General features: G+C 39.3%; 1 protein-coding gene across 1 annotated transcript in view; it reads right to left on the bottom strand.

The window, feature by feature from the left end:
• The window catches only part of DCDC1 (doublecortin domain containing 1), a 380,146-nt gene that overhangs the window by 142,198 nt on the left and 220,151 nt on the right, over positions 1-17,797 (bottom strand). The window contains exons 17-18 of the mRNA XM_037040449.1: positions 7,474-7,608; positions 6,905-7,062 (exon numbers count right to left, since the gene is read on the bottom strand). Coding sequence (XP_036896344.1) covers positions 6,905-7,062; positions 7,474-7,608 — 293 coding nt within the window. The remainder of the gene's footprint in view (positions 1-6,904; positions 7,063-7,473; positions 7,609-17,797) is intronic.

Raw genomic sequence — 17,797 nt, forward strand, 5'->3', positions numbered from 1 at the left:
AATACTTAATTCTGTGGAATATAGTATAAAAGAGCTAAAGCTAATGCTTCAAGTTGAGCATTTCAATAGCTAAAAACAGTAATATAATCTAATATTTAATTCTTAGAAAGTATAACTAATTTAACAAATATCAAAAGCAATTATTATATTAACATTTAATTTTACTGATAGGAGTTTAGAAATAAGAATTTGAGTGTAATTTAAACAGTTCACTTTCCTTATAAACACAGAGTCTGACTGTTATTAACACTAACCCAGGCAGTTACCATCTCTGCAAAATTTGTGTTGATATTTGTAAACACAATGAGAAGACTGTTCTAATTAAATAAGGTTGTTACCAATTACCATCCACTATATGCAAAGCTACAAATATGATTTAATAGAGCAATAAATCATATGCTGTTGAATTCTCAAAATTACATATGGCTCTTTCAAGTATTAATATATTTATTATGTTGAGTGTTTTTACAATTTATAATTAGAGAGATGTGATCATCCTTTGTCTGCTTAAAGAATTCCTCCTTGCTATTAATTTACCTTTCTCCAAAAGCAGGAGACTAAGTAGTTCTGTTAGCTAGTGCATCCCAAACCTGTTTCTGAGAGAGAAAAACCTTGAATGCAGAAAAAAAGCACGTCACTTTTTTTCAAGCTTCATTTCTTCAATTATCTCAGGGGAGAAAGGCCTTATGCAAACTGACCAATGCTGTACAGTTTGAATTCATATATTCCTGGAAGGTTCAATAAAATAAAGTGAGGACCAAATGCTCAGTGTTTGTTCCAGGCTGACTGCAGCCCAGCTTCATTACAGGAGAGAGACTAATTTTATAGCATTTGTAAAATATGTAAATAGGGCTTTAAAAATGATTAGGAATTATAGTTTATAAATAAAACACATTATTCAGAATGTTCTGCATTGGTTATGATTGAAATAGTAGTGATGCTCTACGAAACTGGAGATGGAAACACCTGTTTCTTACCAAATTACATCTCCTAATAATTATAATAATTTTATGGGTTAACTTTAAAATGTAAATATTGCAATGCTTTTTGCAATATTTTGAAGTTTCAATGATTAAATAGAGATTTATTTTTAAAATAACAGTGGAGAGTGTCAACCAAAATACAGCACATTCTTACCTAATCCAGTCCAAATAGTTCTACTAATAATGCATGTATGAAGCACCTACATTAAAAATGCTTTGATAACATATGTTGATTTTTGTTCTGTTGCAAATACAACATTCAGTTATTAAAATCTCTAAAATAAACAATTTAAGTTAACAATTAACATTTTTATTTAAATTTTAGATAAAATTTAAAGCTTAGTAACAACTGTCAATGTTTTGAAATATCTCGTTCAAGTCACCTGCCCATCTGGTCAGCTATCTATTTATCTTTACCTTGATCTACACAAAATGAGGATAATAGTAAATACGTTTTATAACTTGCTTTTTTATTAGTATCAAAACTCATGAGACACTAAATTGCATTTTAAATGGAAAATAAATCAAAGATCTTTTAAATACATGTACTCTTTTGCAAGAGTGAAGCGCATGCCAAGTCGGGTCACGAGGAGAAACGTCGGTGTGGTGGGTGGCAGCTGCCAGCGTCCCCGGGAAGGAGGGCCGGTTGGGAGGACCGGAGCCAGCAAACCCCCGAGCACTCAGCAGAGTCACTAGGGGGAAAAGAACAAAGGCCTTCCCAATGCAACTGACACAGATGTGCCTGAAGGCAGACTGTCAGAAACAGTTAAGATGACAGCTACTCACAGTTCATTATTTCCTTCTCGCAGGTCACTGGGTGACAGGCTGGGTCAGTGTGCTTTGTGGGCTGTCCCAATCCTCCCCCACCCCCTATCAATTTAAATAAGGGTAAATGGCTCCACTGGATAAGCAAATGTAAACAAACACATTCCAGACACTTAAGGATGCCAGCATATGACCTTTCCTTTATTTTGGACCAAACTTAGAGTTAAACACACACAACTTTATCCAAACAAGAAGAGAATCACATTTCTGTATCTTACCGTTAGAGGAAGCAAAAACATTCCAAGTGAGGCTAAAGCAAACAAAAAATATAACCCACTATGAACTAATAAGACTCTTACATTGAGGACCTTACACAATATGAAATTTTCCTTTTCCTTCAGTAGGAAAGAGAGGTTTTCCATGTTACAAAGAAAAATGAATCAACAGATTGCTTTCCCAAAGTGTTTGAAGTGTAAATTAAATGAAATGATTCTGACTAGATAAGAGAGCCCGCTTTGTGGTGACTGTTGTAGTTTTTTAGGATATAATTCACAATAATACACAAATCAAAATGGCAATAGTCTATTACAACATGGAATTTTATGCTGCAGAAAGAAAGAAGGAGCTTCTACCTTTTGCAACATCATGGATGGAACTGGAAAGCATTATGCTGAGTGAAATAAGCCAGGTGTTGAAGGACAAATACCATATGATCTCACCTTTAACAGAACTCTAAACAGCAAAACAAACAAGCAAGCAAAATATAACCAAAGACACTGAAATAGAGAACAGGCTGACAAGGACCAAAGGGGAGGTGGGAGGGAATTTCAGGGGAAAAGGGGACGGATTTAGAGGAACATATATAATGGATACATGGACAACAACTAAGAAAGGTGGAAATGGGAGGGAGAGGGGGAGCACGGGGGTGGGATGGGATGGGAGTAATAGACAGAAAACTGTACTTGAAAAATAATTAAATAAAAAAATTAGAAGAAAAAAATGGCAATAGTCTAATCAAATTTTTTATTAGGTAACACACATAAAATTTTAGTAATGACAATATGGCTACTCAATATATTGACATTCTGTTATGGAATCAATAGAATAAAAGCTGCTAGGAATAAGGAATAAAATAGTGGTTAAGAGTATGGGCTACACCAACATTTCAAAGCAGCCCAAGTGCCCAGCAGTAGACAAATGGATAAAAAAGATGTGGTGCATTTACACAATGGAATACGACTTGGCTGTAAAAAAGAAGGAAATCTTACCCTGTGCAACAGTATGAATGGACTTACAGTATGGAGAGCATTATTTTAAGTGAAGTAAGCCAGTCAGAGAAAGACGAGTACCATATGATTTCACTCATATGTGGAAACTAATGAATAAAATGAATAAGCAAAACAGAGGCAGACTCATAGACACAAAGCAGCTGACAACTACTGGTGGTGGGGGTGGGTGTTAGGGGGTTGGGTAAGGGTGAACAAAAAGAGAAAAAGACTCATGGACATGGGGGAAAATAAAATAAAATAAAATTGAATGATTACAATCTCTCCTAAAGAAAGTGTACGGCTATAGATATAAATGGATATAGGTTCACACCTCCACTTCCCCATTAACCAGCTGTATAAACAGGCACATCTGAGCCTCAGTTGCTGTGTCTTCATGGATCATAAGAGTACCTCTACCACTACATTATTATAACAATAAGTAAATTAATCTATCATGTTGTTACACATAACTGTTTAGCAGAGCAATTGGTACATGATGTAAGCATTCAACAAATGACAGCTATTAGTTGTATTTTGCAAAATTTAATATACGCAAAGTGGGCTCGAGCCACCATTTGAGGTGTTAAATACCTTGGTTAATCATCACAAGTTATATAACACACAGACAGAGACTCCGGTATGGTACAGCCAGAGAGAAAGCGGGGAGGGAGGGAGGTAGAGATGGGCAGAGAGGAGATAATTCAAGAAGGAAAGAGACATTGCTCAAAGTGGTAGGCACAGGATGCAGTGTGCAGATGGTGTTTTGTTGAGTTGTGCACTCGAAACCTGTATGGTTTTGTGAACCAATTGCACCCAAATAAATTCAACTTTTAAAAAAAGAATTGCAAAAAAGGTAGAAATTATCTCTAAATTCTTCAACTGCAAGCCTCTGTAAATCAGTAAATCTAGATTATTGGATTCAACAAGAAATCAGGCATTCCCAGTCTCCCTCAATGTCTTCTACTTCTTACTCTCTTTGCTGAAAGCTGACTGTATTGACATATCTTTTATTACTCCCTTTCTAAACTGTTCTGCCTTACTTAAAGGTCCCTTTCCAAGATATCCAGTCAAAAATAATAGGCCCCATTTGAAAACCTGAAGATCTGGAAAACCACTAGGGCAGGTACATACACGGTCAGGGAGAACCACATGGAGGCTGAGAACAAGACTGTGGGCTCAGAGAGGCCTGCCTAAGTTACTGGATGGAAGGCCTTGGCCAACCAACTTAACACCTCTGGGCCTCCATAGCCCTCAAGCCAAGTCAGTATATGGTAATTCATAATTGAACATTATCCTTCATTTCCACATATGACCTGCCCCTAACTACTGATCAAATTGGGCTCTTGTGGTTCTCTTACCTCTTGGCTATTTCTAAGGAAGTGCATACATTTATATCACCATTTAAAAAATTCTCTTCAACTCTACATTCTTTATTCACATTATTTGATTAATATTTTCCCTGATGTTCTAAAATTCTATTTATTTTTCTAATTTCCAAAATTCTGATAATTTCACATTATTCCTTTATTTTTGGCAGTGATTTCATTCTTATATGTTGTGAAACTGTCATTGATAAAAGCAAGAAGATGCAAAGCCCTCCCTCGAGGCTGCAATAATATAATGCACTCATCTCTTTGTATTTGGAAAGCATGCAAACCTAACAAGACAACCTAAGGGTAATCAATATGCCAGAGTCATTCCCAGGTTCTAATTTGGCACAATAGTTCCTTCCAAAATGGGAAGTAAGTAATTGCTTTCAGTACTAACTCTGTACTCAAAATAACTTTGTTAAAGAACAAAAAAAGAGGGAGAGATACTGAAATTACACCTATTGTGGTAAGTTGTGGGAGCAGAGAAGAGAATGCAGACGTGTCCCTGAGGCTTTAAGGCCAGAAGAGTTGCTGCAGCCTGAGATGAACCCTGGGGAATGCCTAGGGCCCTGGGAAGTTTCCTACAAAATCCCAAATACATTCACTGGTCAACTGGCACTGACTAAAAATCACAAATCTAAATACAACCTGCACAAAAGACTCTTTTGTACCTCCTACCTGTTTTAGAACATTTTTGCAGCTGTTACAGAGTGCTTACTACTTTTTTGGGGATTTCAAGACATCACATGTAATTCTAACACCTCAGACAGGTATTGTGGAATGCTAGCTGACCTTATCTACTTTATTTGGGGTGGGCGTTGGCTCACATTTTCTGATAGTATAAGTGTTTCTAGGAATGTTCCAGCATCAGGCCACGGGGAGATACAAGAAAACACAGGAGACAAATCCCTGAACTACTCAATGCCCCCAACCCTCAGAGAAAATATTTCCAGGTTGGGGAAGGACGGAGTCACAGAACAGTATGTGGGTTGTCACTAGGGTCCCACACGCTGGCACACCAGGGCCAGCAGAAAACAAACACAAAAACACGGTAGAGATTTCAGAAATCTGAAAGCAGAAGAAACCCGTGCCTCCTGGAGTTGAAGGCGGGACAATGACAAGACCCAGCATTCTGTCAAAAAGTAGGGGCTGCCCAGTGAGTCTGGGAGGAGAGGTCAACGGTTGCCTCAGAACAGTGTTTGAGTTCCCCAGTGCCCCCGTATCTCCTGAGTTACTGTTTTACCCGAAGACTTCAAACACTGCTCCCAGGAGGCGTCTCTCTGTCACCCTGGATGGAGCGTCCTGGCTGCTTAGCTGTGGCCTGGTGGTGCTGTGGTGGAGCGTCAGAGAGCTGAGACCCACGAAAAGCAAGTAGCTGGGAAAGAAGTCCTGGAACTTAAGTTTTCACACCATTCCAGGAACCCCTATACCATGATACAGTAAGGAACTAATTTGTTACTTTGTTTACCTATGTCCTGTCTTACTAAAGAAAACAAAATCAAAGGATTTGAGGTTTAAATAACAAATTAAAGAGACAGTACATTGAAGAGTCACTTTTGTTAGCCAAAAAAAAAAAAAAGGTTCCTCGTTCATCAAATTCTGAGGCAGGAATATGTACATTCAGAATATAATATAGTTTTGAATTGAAATAAAGAGCCAGGTTGCCACAAAATTACATGATGTTATGTGTCAACTACATCTCAATGAACCTGGATGAAATTATTTTTTTAAATAAAAGTTGTCATTTTTTTGTTTTTTCATGCAATTGACATTTCTAGCTACAGTTAAAATATTTAAACTTAGGAATCCTCTTAAACTTTAATGAGTATGTTAAGAATTGTATTACTCCTTTAAGAGTACTTCGATATAGTCCATTTCAAACAATTATATATTAAAATTGCAGTCCATAAAGTCATTTTGCAATTTATAACATCAAACCCCAACAGAATAATAAACTTTAGTTTTCTAATCAAATTAAGAGGATCAGAGAGACAGTTTCCATTTTCCACCTAAGGATAATTTTCAATTGGTGAGCAAAGTCACTGACGTTAATTTTATCCGGTACCAGGAATCATGTCAATCACAGTTAAATTATTACCACTGAAGACCATCTATTGCACACTCATCCGAAGGTCTAACTATAATATTCTTCGTATGTAACATTAAAGGGATTTTATGAGTATGGCCTTCTTATAGACTTCTCGGTATTTTCGCAATTGTTTATATGCTCAGGACTGTCTTGCCCTGATTATGTTATTTCAGAGTATTTGAGTGTGTTCCCAGGAAAGCAATGCTTCCTAAGTATGCTTCTAAACAATACCACACATTGATCTCTAATGAAATACACATAAATGTCACCTCACTTGGTCAAATGTGACCCGAAAACTGCTGTGCTTGAAAGCCAAGGGGCCTTTGAGATATTTCACTAATCACCAAGAAAGCCATCTTATGTGAAACTGAAGGAACGCGTGGAATGTCATTGAGTAATACAGCCGCACGCACGCCGTCCGCGCCCTACCTCTGAGCAGCCGCCTTGGGGTGCTTCTCTTCCAGCCGCCTCACCAGTGCCACCGTCAGCCGCCCTGCCTCCCCAGGAGAACGTTCTGGTGTTGACTCGGTGTCTGAAGGCTCTGGCAGATACTTCAGACCAGGGACGCTGGTACTTTTTTGCAGCACCTAATAAATACAATATAGAAATGGCCTGGCCAGTTTTCACTGAGTGGAAACACCTAAACTATATACGCCAAAATTGTAACCTTGCACCATTTGTGGAATCACAAATGATGATTCCTCATCAGTCTTCTTCATCCTGCAGATAAATGATATGTGGCCGGAACAAGAAGGTAGCCGTAAGAAAAGCTAGTGTGTCACCAACTATTAAATAAGATGTTTATGTAAATACACAGATGTTTCTACAAATGTTAATGTGCATCTCGATAGTTACATTATGTGTATGATTTTCAAGCATCAGCAACACCAAGATGTAGACTCTTGCTTGCCTCCTGAAAACCACTGGAATTGCTTCCTCTTTGGGGAGTCCAATGTCAGAGGTCTATGTCTGCCTTGCCTCTGGCTCACTGCACTGACCTCTGCTGCTAAGCTGCTGCCGTGTTCCTGATGAGCTGTGATCCAGGCGCCATGGTGAATGTGATGCTCTGTCTGGGTCACGTCCATCTGTGCTGTTAGCTCCTCCAGGTAGGTCAGAGCAAACTGAGGATAAGCCTGTGGGAAAGGGCAGGGGGGAAATGTGGTGCCAGCCTTGTAAGCAAAAACCAAGAATCTGTACAGCTAGAATGATGGCAGTATAAATTAGATTAATAGTTAAAAGGAGCGGCTACTGAACTGTGCACTTCATTATCCATTTCAGACCAAAATCAAGGCAAATAACTTTAACATTGTGACTTCTAATTAGTTGTTTGATTTGACCAAGTTTAACTTGACTGCTAATCTTTACTCTTAGATGAAACTATCAAAGCCATGTTACTTATTAGTAATAGTGTTTATTGACTTATTTCTACATAAAGGGTATTAGTGTAAAGACACTGCACATATGTAATATGCACTTTCTGTATTGTTTGAGAATATTCAATTCTGTTCCAGAAGACAAGAAAGCCACCAATACGGTGAATGAAATTCATTAGCTGCATTAAACACAGATAAGTAAATTAATTAGTAACCTGAGGAGTGTCAGCCAGAAAGCAAGTAGAGTGTGTATATATATGAACACAGAGAGGGGCAGAAGGGTCAACAGACACTTAATAGTTATAATTTACTGGAGAACAAAGCAACAAGTATTTACGTGACACTGAACATCAATGAAGCACATGGATGGCACATACAGAGAACGTGCCATCTGTACGTGATCACCCGTTGCTGACTCTCATTTTGGATCCCCTTCTGGATGAAACCCATGGCTGCCCATCCGGCTAAGGGGGAACCCGGTGTCCTACTGGCCAAGTCAAGCAGCCCTCTCCCGGAGCAAGTGTGTGCCATGGCCTCAGGCACTTTTGTCTGTTAGGCCCCCTTGCTCTGATTTCAGCCCTGGTCCTTGCAACCACCTCACTGGGAGGGAAGGGAGGTACACTGTGGACAGAGAATGTGTGGGTGCTGCAGAGACTGGGTAATGTGCCCTTCGGTCCACTTGCACCTTCAGGAGGTTAACCTGGCCCATCTCTCTCTCCACACATTTTTCTTTGTGTTTTAAATCTACTTAGTACATTTGATTTGAGCTTTTAAATTTCGTTTATGCACCTTTTTGCTCCATGAGCTCTAAGATAGCTTATCTAGGAGCATATTTGGAGACCTACCATTGCATCAAAGTAATTTCCCACATGACAATACATTTATGTTTTCATCTTTGCAACAGCCTTTTGAAATAAGTATTATTATTGTGTCCATTTTAAAGACAAACATTACACCAGACTCAGGGAGGTTAAGCAACTTGCTTGATATCATCTGCTTGATTACTAGGACCTAAGTCTAGACATACAGGCTCAAGTATGAAATAAACTTCTTTACTGAGTGTAGAACTTAAGTTCTAACAAAAAATAGGAGGTGGTATCCAGTGAGTAAGTAAAGGGCACTAAGGTACTTATAATGTCTGGGAAAACAGAGATATTGAGTAATTAAACTTGGTTAAAAAATGTATAAATGTGCATGTTAAAGTTGTAAGGGACTACAAAACCTTAAATGCACGTTACTGTACGAAAAAAGCCACCCTGAAAAAGCTCTATGTTGTACGATGCCAATTGTATGACATTTTGGAAAAAGGCAAAACTCTGGACACAGTAGAAAAGATCAGTGGTTGCTAGGGGCTAGGAGGGACGAATGGGGGGAGCACAGAGGATTTTTCGGGCAATGAAACTATTCTGTGTGACACTATAATGATAGATACATGTCATTATACACTCATCCAAATCCCTAGAAGGTACAACATCAAGAGTAAACACTACGGTAAAGTATGGACTTTGGGTAATGATGTGTCAATACGGGTTCATCATCTGTAACAAATGAAACACTAAAGTGCAGGATGTTCATAGTGGGGGAGGTTGTACATGTGTGGGAATGTGGATTATATGAGAACTCAGTATTTTCTGCTCAGTGTTGCTATAAACTTAAACCTACTCTAAAAAGTGAAGCCTATTTTTAAAAACGTAAGGAACCCCACTAGAAGTAGAAATTGGAAAAAAGACAAATTACACTATATCAAAATTTAGGACTTTTGTGCCACAGACAATGCCACCTGGAAACTAAAAAGACAGCCCAGAGAACGGGAGAAGATATTTGCAAATCATATGTCTGATCAAGGGATAGGCATCTCAGCTATATAAAGAACTCTTACAACACAATATAAAAAGACAAGGACTTCCGCCAAGATGGAGGCATAGGTGGAAACACTGTGCCTTCTCCCACAACCAAGTTTGAATACAACAAAGGTTTATAGTAAACAAAGATGCAGCCAAAGAACAGAAAACTGAACTATATGGAAGTCAGACAGCAACAAACAGTTCAACCAGGACCGGTAAGAGGGGTAGAGCCAGCAGCGGAACAGGGTCGGGCAGGAAAGATCCCCAACCCCAGGCACCCAGGCACCCAGGCACCCGGGGTAGCGACCGGCGGACCCAGTGAGGGCTCCGGACTGCGGGAGTGAGCAGTGAGACGGACCGCACATCCCCCAGCAATGAACCCAGCAGCGGCTGACCTCAGTCACACATTCTCGAGCAGTGGGATGAATCTCAAGGCCCATTCGCACGCAGTGGGACAAATCGAGTGGCCCGGTGGCGGCAGGAGGCAGCAAAGGGTGCCCGCCATTGCTTTCCTTTGGCCCCGTGCCCACATACAGCGTCACTACCTAGCAACTGAGTGGCCCCGCCCTGGTGAACACCTAGGGCTCCGCTCCTCATACGTAACAGGTACAACAGTCCAAAATATGGCTCAAGAAGAACTCAAAGCCCCAGAGCCGATAACTCTAAGCAACCAAGAAATAGCGAACCTCTCAGATGCACAATTCAAGACACTGTTTATCAGGATGCTCACAGAACTGGTTGATTTTAGCCACAAATTAGAGGAACATATGAAGGCTAAAATAATTGAAATGAAGGGAAATGCACAGGAAACCAATAGTGATGGAAAGGAAACTGGGACTCAAATCAAGGGGACAGACCAGAAGGAAGAAAGGAATGACCAAACAGGAAAAAGTGAAGTTACAAGAATTCAAAAAAATGAGGAGAGGCTTAGGAACCTCCAGGACACCTTTAAACGTTCCAACATCCGAATTATAGGGGTACCAGAAGGGGGAAAGAAACAGCCACAAGTGGAAAACTTATTTGAACAAATAATAAAGGAGAACTTCCCCAGTCTGGCAAAGGAAATAGACTTCCAGGAAATCCAGGAAGCTCAGAGAGTGCCAAAGAAGTTGGACCCAAGAAGGAACACACTAAGGCACATCATAATTACATTAGCCAAGATTAAATGAAGGAGAGAATCCTAGAAGCAGCAAGAGATAAGGGGACAGTCACCTACAAAGGAGTTCTCATCAGACTATCAGCTGATTTCTGAAAAGAGACCTTACAGGCAAGAAGGAGCTGGAAGGAAGTATTCCAAGTCATGAAATCCAAAAACCTACATCCAAGACTGCTCTATCCAGCAAAGCTTTCATTTAGAATGGAAGGGCAGATAAAGTACTTCTCAGATAAGATCAAATTCAAGGAGTTCATCACCAAGCCCTTATTATATGAAATGTTAAATGGACTTATCTAAGAAAAAGAAGATGAAAAAATATGAACAGTGAAAGGACAGCAAACTCACAGTTACTAACAACCACACCTAAAACAGGCAAACCAAGAGGACAGCTAGATCAGGAGTGGAACCATAGAAATGATGATCACATGGAGGGTTAGCAACAGGGGAGTGGGAGGAGGAGAAGGGGGGAGAATATACAGAAAATAAGTAGCATAGATGGTAGGTAAAAAATAGATAGGGGGAAGGGCAAGAATAGTAGGGGAAATATAGAATCTAAAGAACCTGAGACACGTGGTCATAAACCAAAGGGGGGAAGGGTGGGGGAGGGGTGTGCAGGGTGGAGGGGAATGAAGGGGGGGAATAGAACAATTGTAATGGTATAAGCAATAAAGTATATTTTAAAAAATAAAAAGAAAAGAAAAAACACAATAACTCAATTTAAAAATAAGCAAAGGATCTTACATGTTCAACATCATTACTCATTAGCCAAATATTGCAAATCAAAATCTCAGTGAGATGCCACTTCACTGACGAGGATAGCTGTGATCAAAAGACAAAGAGTAACAAGAGTGGATAAGGTTGTGGAGAAACGGGAGCCCTCGTATGTTGATGGTAAGAATATAAAGTGGTGTAACTGCATCGAAAAACAGTTTGGCCAGTCCTTAAAATGTTAAACACGGAGTTATCATATGACCCAGGAATTCCGCTCTGAGTTATATACCAATGAGAAATGAAAACATACATCCACAAACTTCTTCTATACCAATATTCATAGCATCATTATTCCCAATAGCCAAACTAGTGGAAGCAAACAAAATGCCTATTTACTGATAAATAGATAAAGTGTGATATTTCTATGCAATGGAATATTATCTGACGATAAAAATAAATTATTCATGCATAGTACAATGTGAATGAGCTTGGGCAACATTATGCTAAGTGGAAGAAATCAGTTATAGAAAACCACATGTTATATGATTACATTTATATTAAATGTCCAGCATAGGTACATCTACAGAGATGAATAGGGCTGCAGTGGGAATAGAAAGAATGGAGGAAATAAGTGTGCAGCACAAGGTATCTTTTAGGGAAAACAAAAATGTTTTAAAATTAGATGATATGATGAAAGTGCAACCCTGTGAACATGCTGAAAAACACTAAACAGTGCACTTCAAGTGGGTGAATTACACAGGCAAAGCCAATAGGTGAGGGCAGGAGCAGCAAGTCTCCCAGCTCCGCCGAGCCTCAGACGGCAGCCCCCATCCATCCCTTGACTGCAGCCCCATGAGAGACTCTGAGCTAGAGCGGCCCAGCTCTCAACCCCCGGATTCCCAGGCCACAGACACTGAGATGACAAGTATTTGTTGTTGTAAGTTACTGTGCTTGGGAGTAATGTGCAACCCAGCAATAAATAAAGTGCAAGTAGAGAACAGGAAATGAGTATGTTTTCTCACCATCTTCATGAACATTGGATATTGCTAACGTTATATCTCCCATAATTAATAAGGGGGAAATGCTATCTGATTGTTTTATATTTGTTTAGATTCTACTGAGGCAGAACTCTTAAGCTTGTTCCATGACAGTTTGCATTCAATGTTATTTTGTATTAGTATTGGGTGCACGGCAGAGTGGTCAGACAATCATATACTTGACAAAGTGACGCCCCCGATCCCTCCAGTACACACCCGGCACCACACAGAGTTATTACAATGTTACTGACTACATTCCCTCTCTGTAATTTACATCTCCACCACTATTTTATGACTACTAATTTATACTTCTTAATGCCTTCACTTTCTCACCTGCCCCTCAAATCCCTCCCATCTGGCAACTTTCAGTCTGTTTTTTGTATCTAAGAGTCTGTTTCTATTTTGTTTGTTTGCTTATTTTGTTTTATAGATTCTACATAAAAGTAAAATCATATTGTATTTTTTCTTTGTCTGACTTACTCCACTTAGCATAATACGCTTGAGGTCCATCCATACTGTCATAATGGTATTAAGATTTCATTCTTTTTTACAGTCAACTTATATTCCATTGTATATATGTAACACCACTTTTTTTGTGTACTTGTATATTGATGGGCACTTGGGCTGCTTCCGTATCTTGGATATTGTAAATAATGCTGCCATGAACATGGGGGTGCATATAGTTTTCGGATTAGTGTGTTGGGTTTCTTTGGATATGTACCCAGACATGGAATCACTGAGTCATAATGCTGTTCCATTTTTAACATTTTGAGGAATCTCCATACTGTTTTCCAAACTGGCTGCACCAACCTGCATTCCCACCAACAGTGCACAGGGGTCCCCTTTTCTTGCCCACCCTTATTTGTTGATTTGTTGATGCCAGCCATTCTGACAGGTGTGAGGTGATACCTCACCGTGGTTTTAATTTGCATTTCTCTGATGATTTGTGACATGGACCAACTTCCCATCTGTCTACTGGCCATCTTCCTCATTGAAGAATTGTATATTCAGGTTCTCTACCCACATTTTAATTTTGTATTTCAGTGTTGAGTTGTATGAGTTATTTACAAATTTTGGTTATTAACCCCTTATCAGATATGCCACTGGTAATTATCTCTTCCTATTCAGTGGGGTGTCTTTCTGTTTTGTTGATGATTTCTTTTGCTGTGCAAAATCTTTTTAGTTTAATGTAGTCACATTTATCTATTTTTTTCTTTTGTTTCCCTTGCCTGCAAAGATATGTCCAAAAATACAAGCTAAGAGAAATGTCAAAGATTTTACTGCCTATGCTTTCTTCTAAAAAAGTTTTACAGTTTCAAGTCTTACATTTAAGTCTTTAATCCATTTTGAATTTATTCTTTGATATGGTGGAAGAAAGTGGTCTACTTTCATCTTTTTGTACGCATCCGTTCCAATTTTCCCAGCATCGTTTATTGAATAGACTGTCTCTTACCTAGGCTGAACTTCTTAATTTTGCCTTGGCTACTTTAATTTTTCTGTAGGTTTGCAGGCCAGCACTCAACCCACTGAGTCACACCAGCCAGGACTTTTAACTTTCCTTCTGTCCTGTATTTCCTTTTTATGTCCTCTGTGTCCTTTTCTATTGAAGTGTTTATCCTTTTCTATTAATATATGAGTCTTATTGTATGTTAAGTATTGTTCCATTCTCTGACATTTATATTTCGAAGCTCCCCCCTATTTGCCATAGTTCCCTACTTATTTTTGTTAGGCTGTTTTAGATTTAGAAGCTTTAACATTTTTTATATACTCAAAGCCATTAGTATCTCTCTGTATAGATTCTATCTTTGTTTATAAACTCGTAACGATACCTACTCACCGCTGTGGGTTAGGTGCTTTAACCCATGCTTTATTTCCTAGATATTTTATGGGATCAATGTTTAAATTGAAATATTTAATTTAGCTGAAACTGGTGGTTTGTATAAAGGAAGTAATCTATCTTTTTGCAAATTAATAGAAGGAGAGTTAACATTAAATACAAATTTAAAAAACCTTATCCAAGTAAAAAAATAACAAAATGCAATACTGTATTTAAATTTGTTCATTATTATCATTAATAGTTACAAATTATGAATTAGCTAGACTCAATATGCCAGAATCTGTTGATCGGCCAGATTCTGTGCAAAATACTCAAAGGGCTGGTATGAATATCTCTACTTTGCAGACAAAGAATGTGAAGCTTAAAAAGGTTAAATGACCTGCCTAAAGCCACACAGCTAATAAGTGGTAGGGCCGAGATTAGTAATTAATATCCTGAAGCAGTAATCCTGTCTTTTTAAAAAATGAGTGGAATGAGCTCCATTTATGATCCAGCTGCAAATAATTATCAAATTATCCTCCATTTTAGCCTTAACTAAATTGATATAGTTTTGGATATGACTAAATTTAGATCTAATTAAAATTTTGAAACCTCTATAAGAACGAAATGCCTCATTCAAAAATAGTTTTGCTCTGTGAATCTAGAATAACTGTAATATAAAAATCAGTGACTGTATTTGGGAATGTAAGACTAAAATTTTAGAATCAAAATTCCCTTTAAAATAGTATCTTTGAAACACAAAAGTATGCATTATTTGTTAGCTATCAATAATGCTATTAGGAATAATTCCAAAATTAAAAATGACAAGATAAGGAAACGTTAAAAAGCCAGTAGAGTAGAAGTGGATGTTTAGATACCTTAATTTTGAGAGAGAAAGGGGAGAAAATACACTAAAATCCTGGTCCTGCCCCTCTGTGTCTATGGGTGGGAAGGATGATACTTATATAGGTCAGAATTATGTTCTCAGGTGATAGGAGTCAGCTCTGTTCAGGCACGTCTCAGAATGAATTCTTCATGTACAGGCACAGGCTAAAGAGTGGGAGAGATATTTGGGTATGGGCTCAAAATTCTACCTTTCACTTTTACCAAGAAATAAAAGCTTTGGTCTTTCTGTGATTCTCTTTCTACCAGCCTAGAGCCTCACTCTGGTTCAGGAAGATAGTGAAGTCAGAAAGAGGATAAAGGAAAAAAGCTGGGGTGAATCTCAGAATAAATTTAGAAAAATGAAATTTAAAAATGGTTTGACATTTGATGGCTGTCAGATTCCCTGGTTTAGAACAGAGCTAAAAGTACATAGTCCTTGTTGAATTAATGAAGAGGGTTGGGATTTTAGCTAGTGGGCCAACAAACAATTACTCAGGGAAATGCTGTTATGTTAATTTAAATTTCTAAACTGCATCAAACTCTCTACATGTCTCCAATGCTGCAGGTTGTCACGGAATACCCAGTGAACTATGTGCTAGGTTGGCTGAAAAGCCCATGTGTTTTTTTCTGCAAAATAAAAGATATTTTTCACTTTTACCAATAACTTTATTGATTTGGCTATTTTGAGTATGTTGGTTATCTCCCACATGGTATAACACTGATTGTTCTCAATTAATGTCTCGATTTGACCGCTATAACTTCCACTGGTCTACCCAACTGTGGAGCATCCTACAGTGAGAAATCTCCAGCACAAAACCTCACAAACCACTGCTGACATATTCGATCAGTCACGGCACCTTCTCCACACACTGCACAAATCTTTTTTTTGTTTTTTGTTTTTTGTGTGTTTCAGTTGCATTTTTAACCTTTCTGAAAATAAGAAAATGCTGAGTATTTTCTTCCATCTTCAATATTCAAATGACTACACAAAAATTAACCAATTTTGATAAGTTTTTAAAAAATGTAAGCTGATAGACAACTGTTAGAGTGCAGTCAAACAAAACAGTTTCCAATGAAGTTAAAGACAACTAAGCGCTCCTAGAGCCATCTCACAGACAAATACCGAACAAACGTCTTGGCCAACCCAATAATTCTACCACACCAGTCAGGGTCTAGTAAGGAGACAGAAACCACGTAGTGATTTGAACAGGGCAAATTTAATACAAACAGTAACAGAGAATTCGACTGGCAGGCTTTGGCTAGCAAGAGTCAAAGAGAACAGTAGAGAATATACGAACAGCAGACGGAGGGTGCAGCCAGTTACTCTTAGGCCTGAGAGTGGCCGAGGAGGAGGCAAGGCTGAGATCCCGACCACAGGAAGAGGGCACAGCTGTGGCTGACAGGATGTCGGAGAAGTCCCTCAGGCAGCGCACTAGCAGGATTCACAGTCAATCTGCCTTCAGAGCACCAAGGGCAGCCAATTATGGAGGGACCTAATTGGTAGTACTCCACTAAGAAGCTACCCAAGAGAAATATGCTCAATGAAACCATTCACAGAAAGGGGCAGTACTGTGTTGTGAAGCTGTTCAAGGCGGGTGCCAGGCAATAAGTAGCACATCTGAGGGACACTATATTGATACCTGGCATGCTGTGCGTTGTACATTGATTCATGTAGCCCCCACAGCCCTGGTACCTATGAAAGTGACTGTGGGGGCCCGCCAGGCCATAATGGGACCAAGGACAGAGTTCTCCACTGTGAGAATGGTGGATGAACTTGGTTTCTGGTCCCTGGAGCCAGCGGGTACCTTGACACTTTCCTAACCTTCTAGTTCCCAGCCTTGAAAGACACAACAAGATCCTGGCGCAGGTGTCATGTTCCCAGATGGTTATGAGAACTTCTTGCCCTTTTGATAGCTTAAGGGAGTGCACGAACTTTGAAAAACAACATTGTTTCTAGTTCCCTGCAGTCTTGCTTTAGGCATTAGCAGTTTGTATATAAGACAGCTGTTCCTTGAATAAATTTGCCATTTTGCCAGCAGAGCTTATGGTCCTCTCCATTTTTTAAGTCCCTCGCCTCACCTCGTGACCACGCTTGCTGCAGCGGGCTGTGGCAGGTGACATTATTTGGAAATAAAGTCTCTGTAAAGGTAATCAAATTAATATTAGACCCTTAGGTGGGCCCCTGATCCAATATAACATTTATGAGCAGAAGGAAATTTGGACAGACACGCACAGAGAATGCCATGTGAAGACAGAGACGAAGGGAGGTGGCCATGCGACGATGGCAGTGAAGACTGGAGTTATGCTGCCACAAGTCAAGGACTGCCTGGGCTAACAAAAGATGGGCGAGACCGGGAAGAACGCTCTGTGAAAGGGTTCGGATGGAACAACGCACTGCTAACACCTTGATCTCAGACTTCAGCCTCCAGGACCGTGTGAGAGAATACATTTCTGCGGTTCTGAGGTACCCAGTTTGTGGTACTTGTTACAGGAGCCCTGA

Source organism: Sturnira hondurensis, unplaced genomic scaffold, assembly GCF_014824575.4.
Source record: "Sturnira hondurensis isolate 20B ecotype Veracruz unplaced genomic scaffold, ASM1482457v3 Scaffold0002638, whole genome shotgun sequence".
Classification (NCBI taxonomy): Eukaryota; Metazoa; Chordata; class Mammalia; order Chiroptera; family Phyllostomidae; genus Sturnira; species Sturnira hondurensis.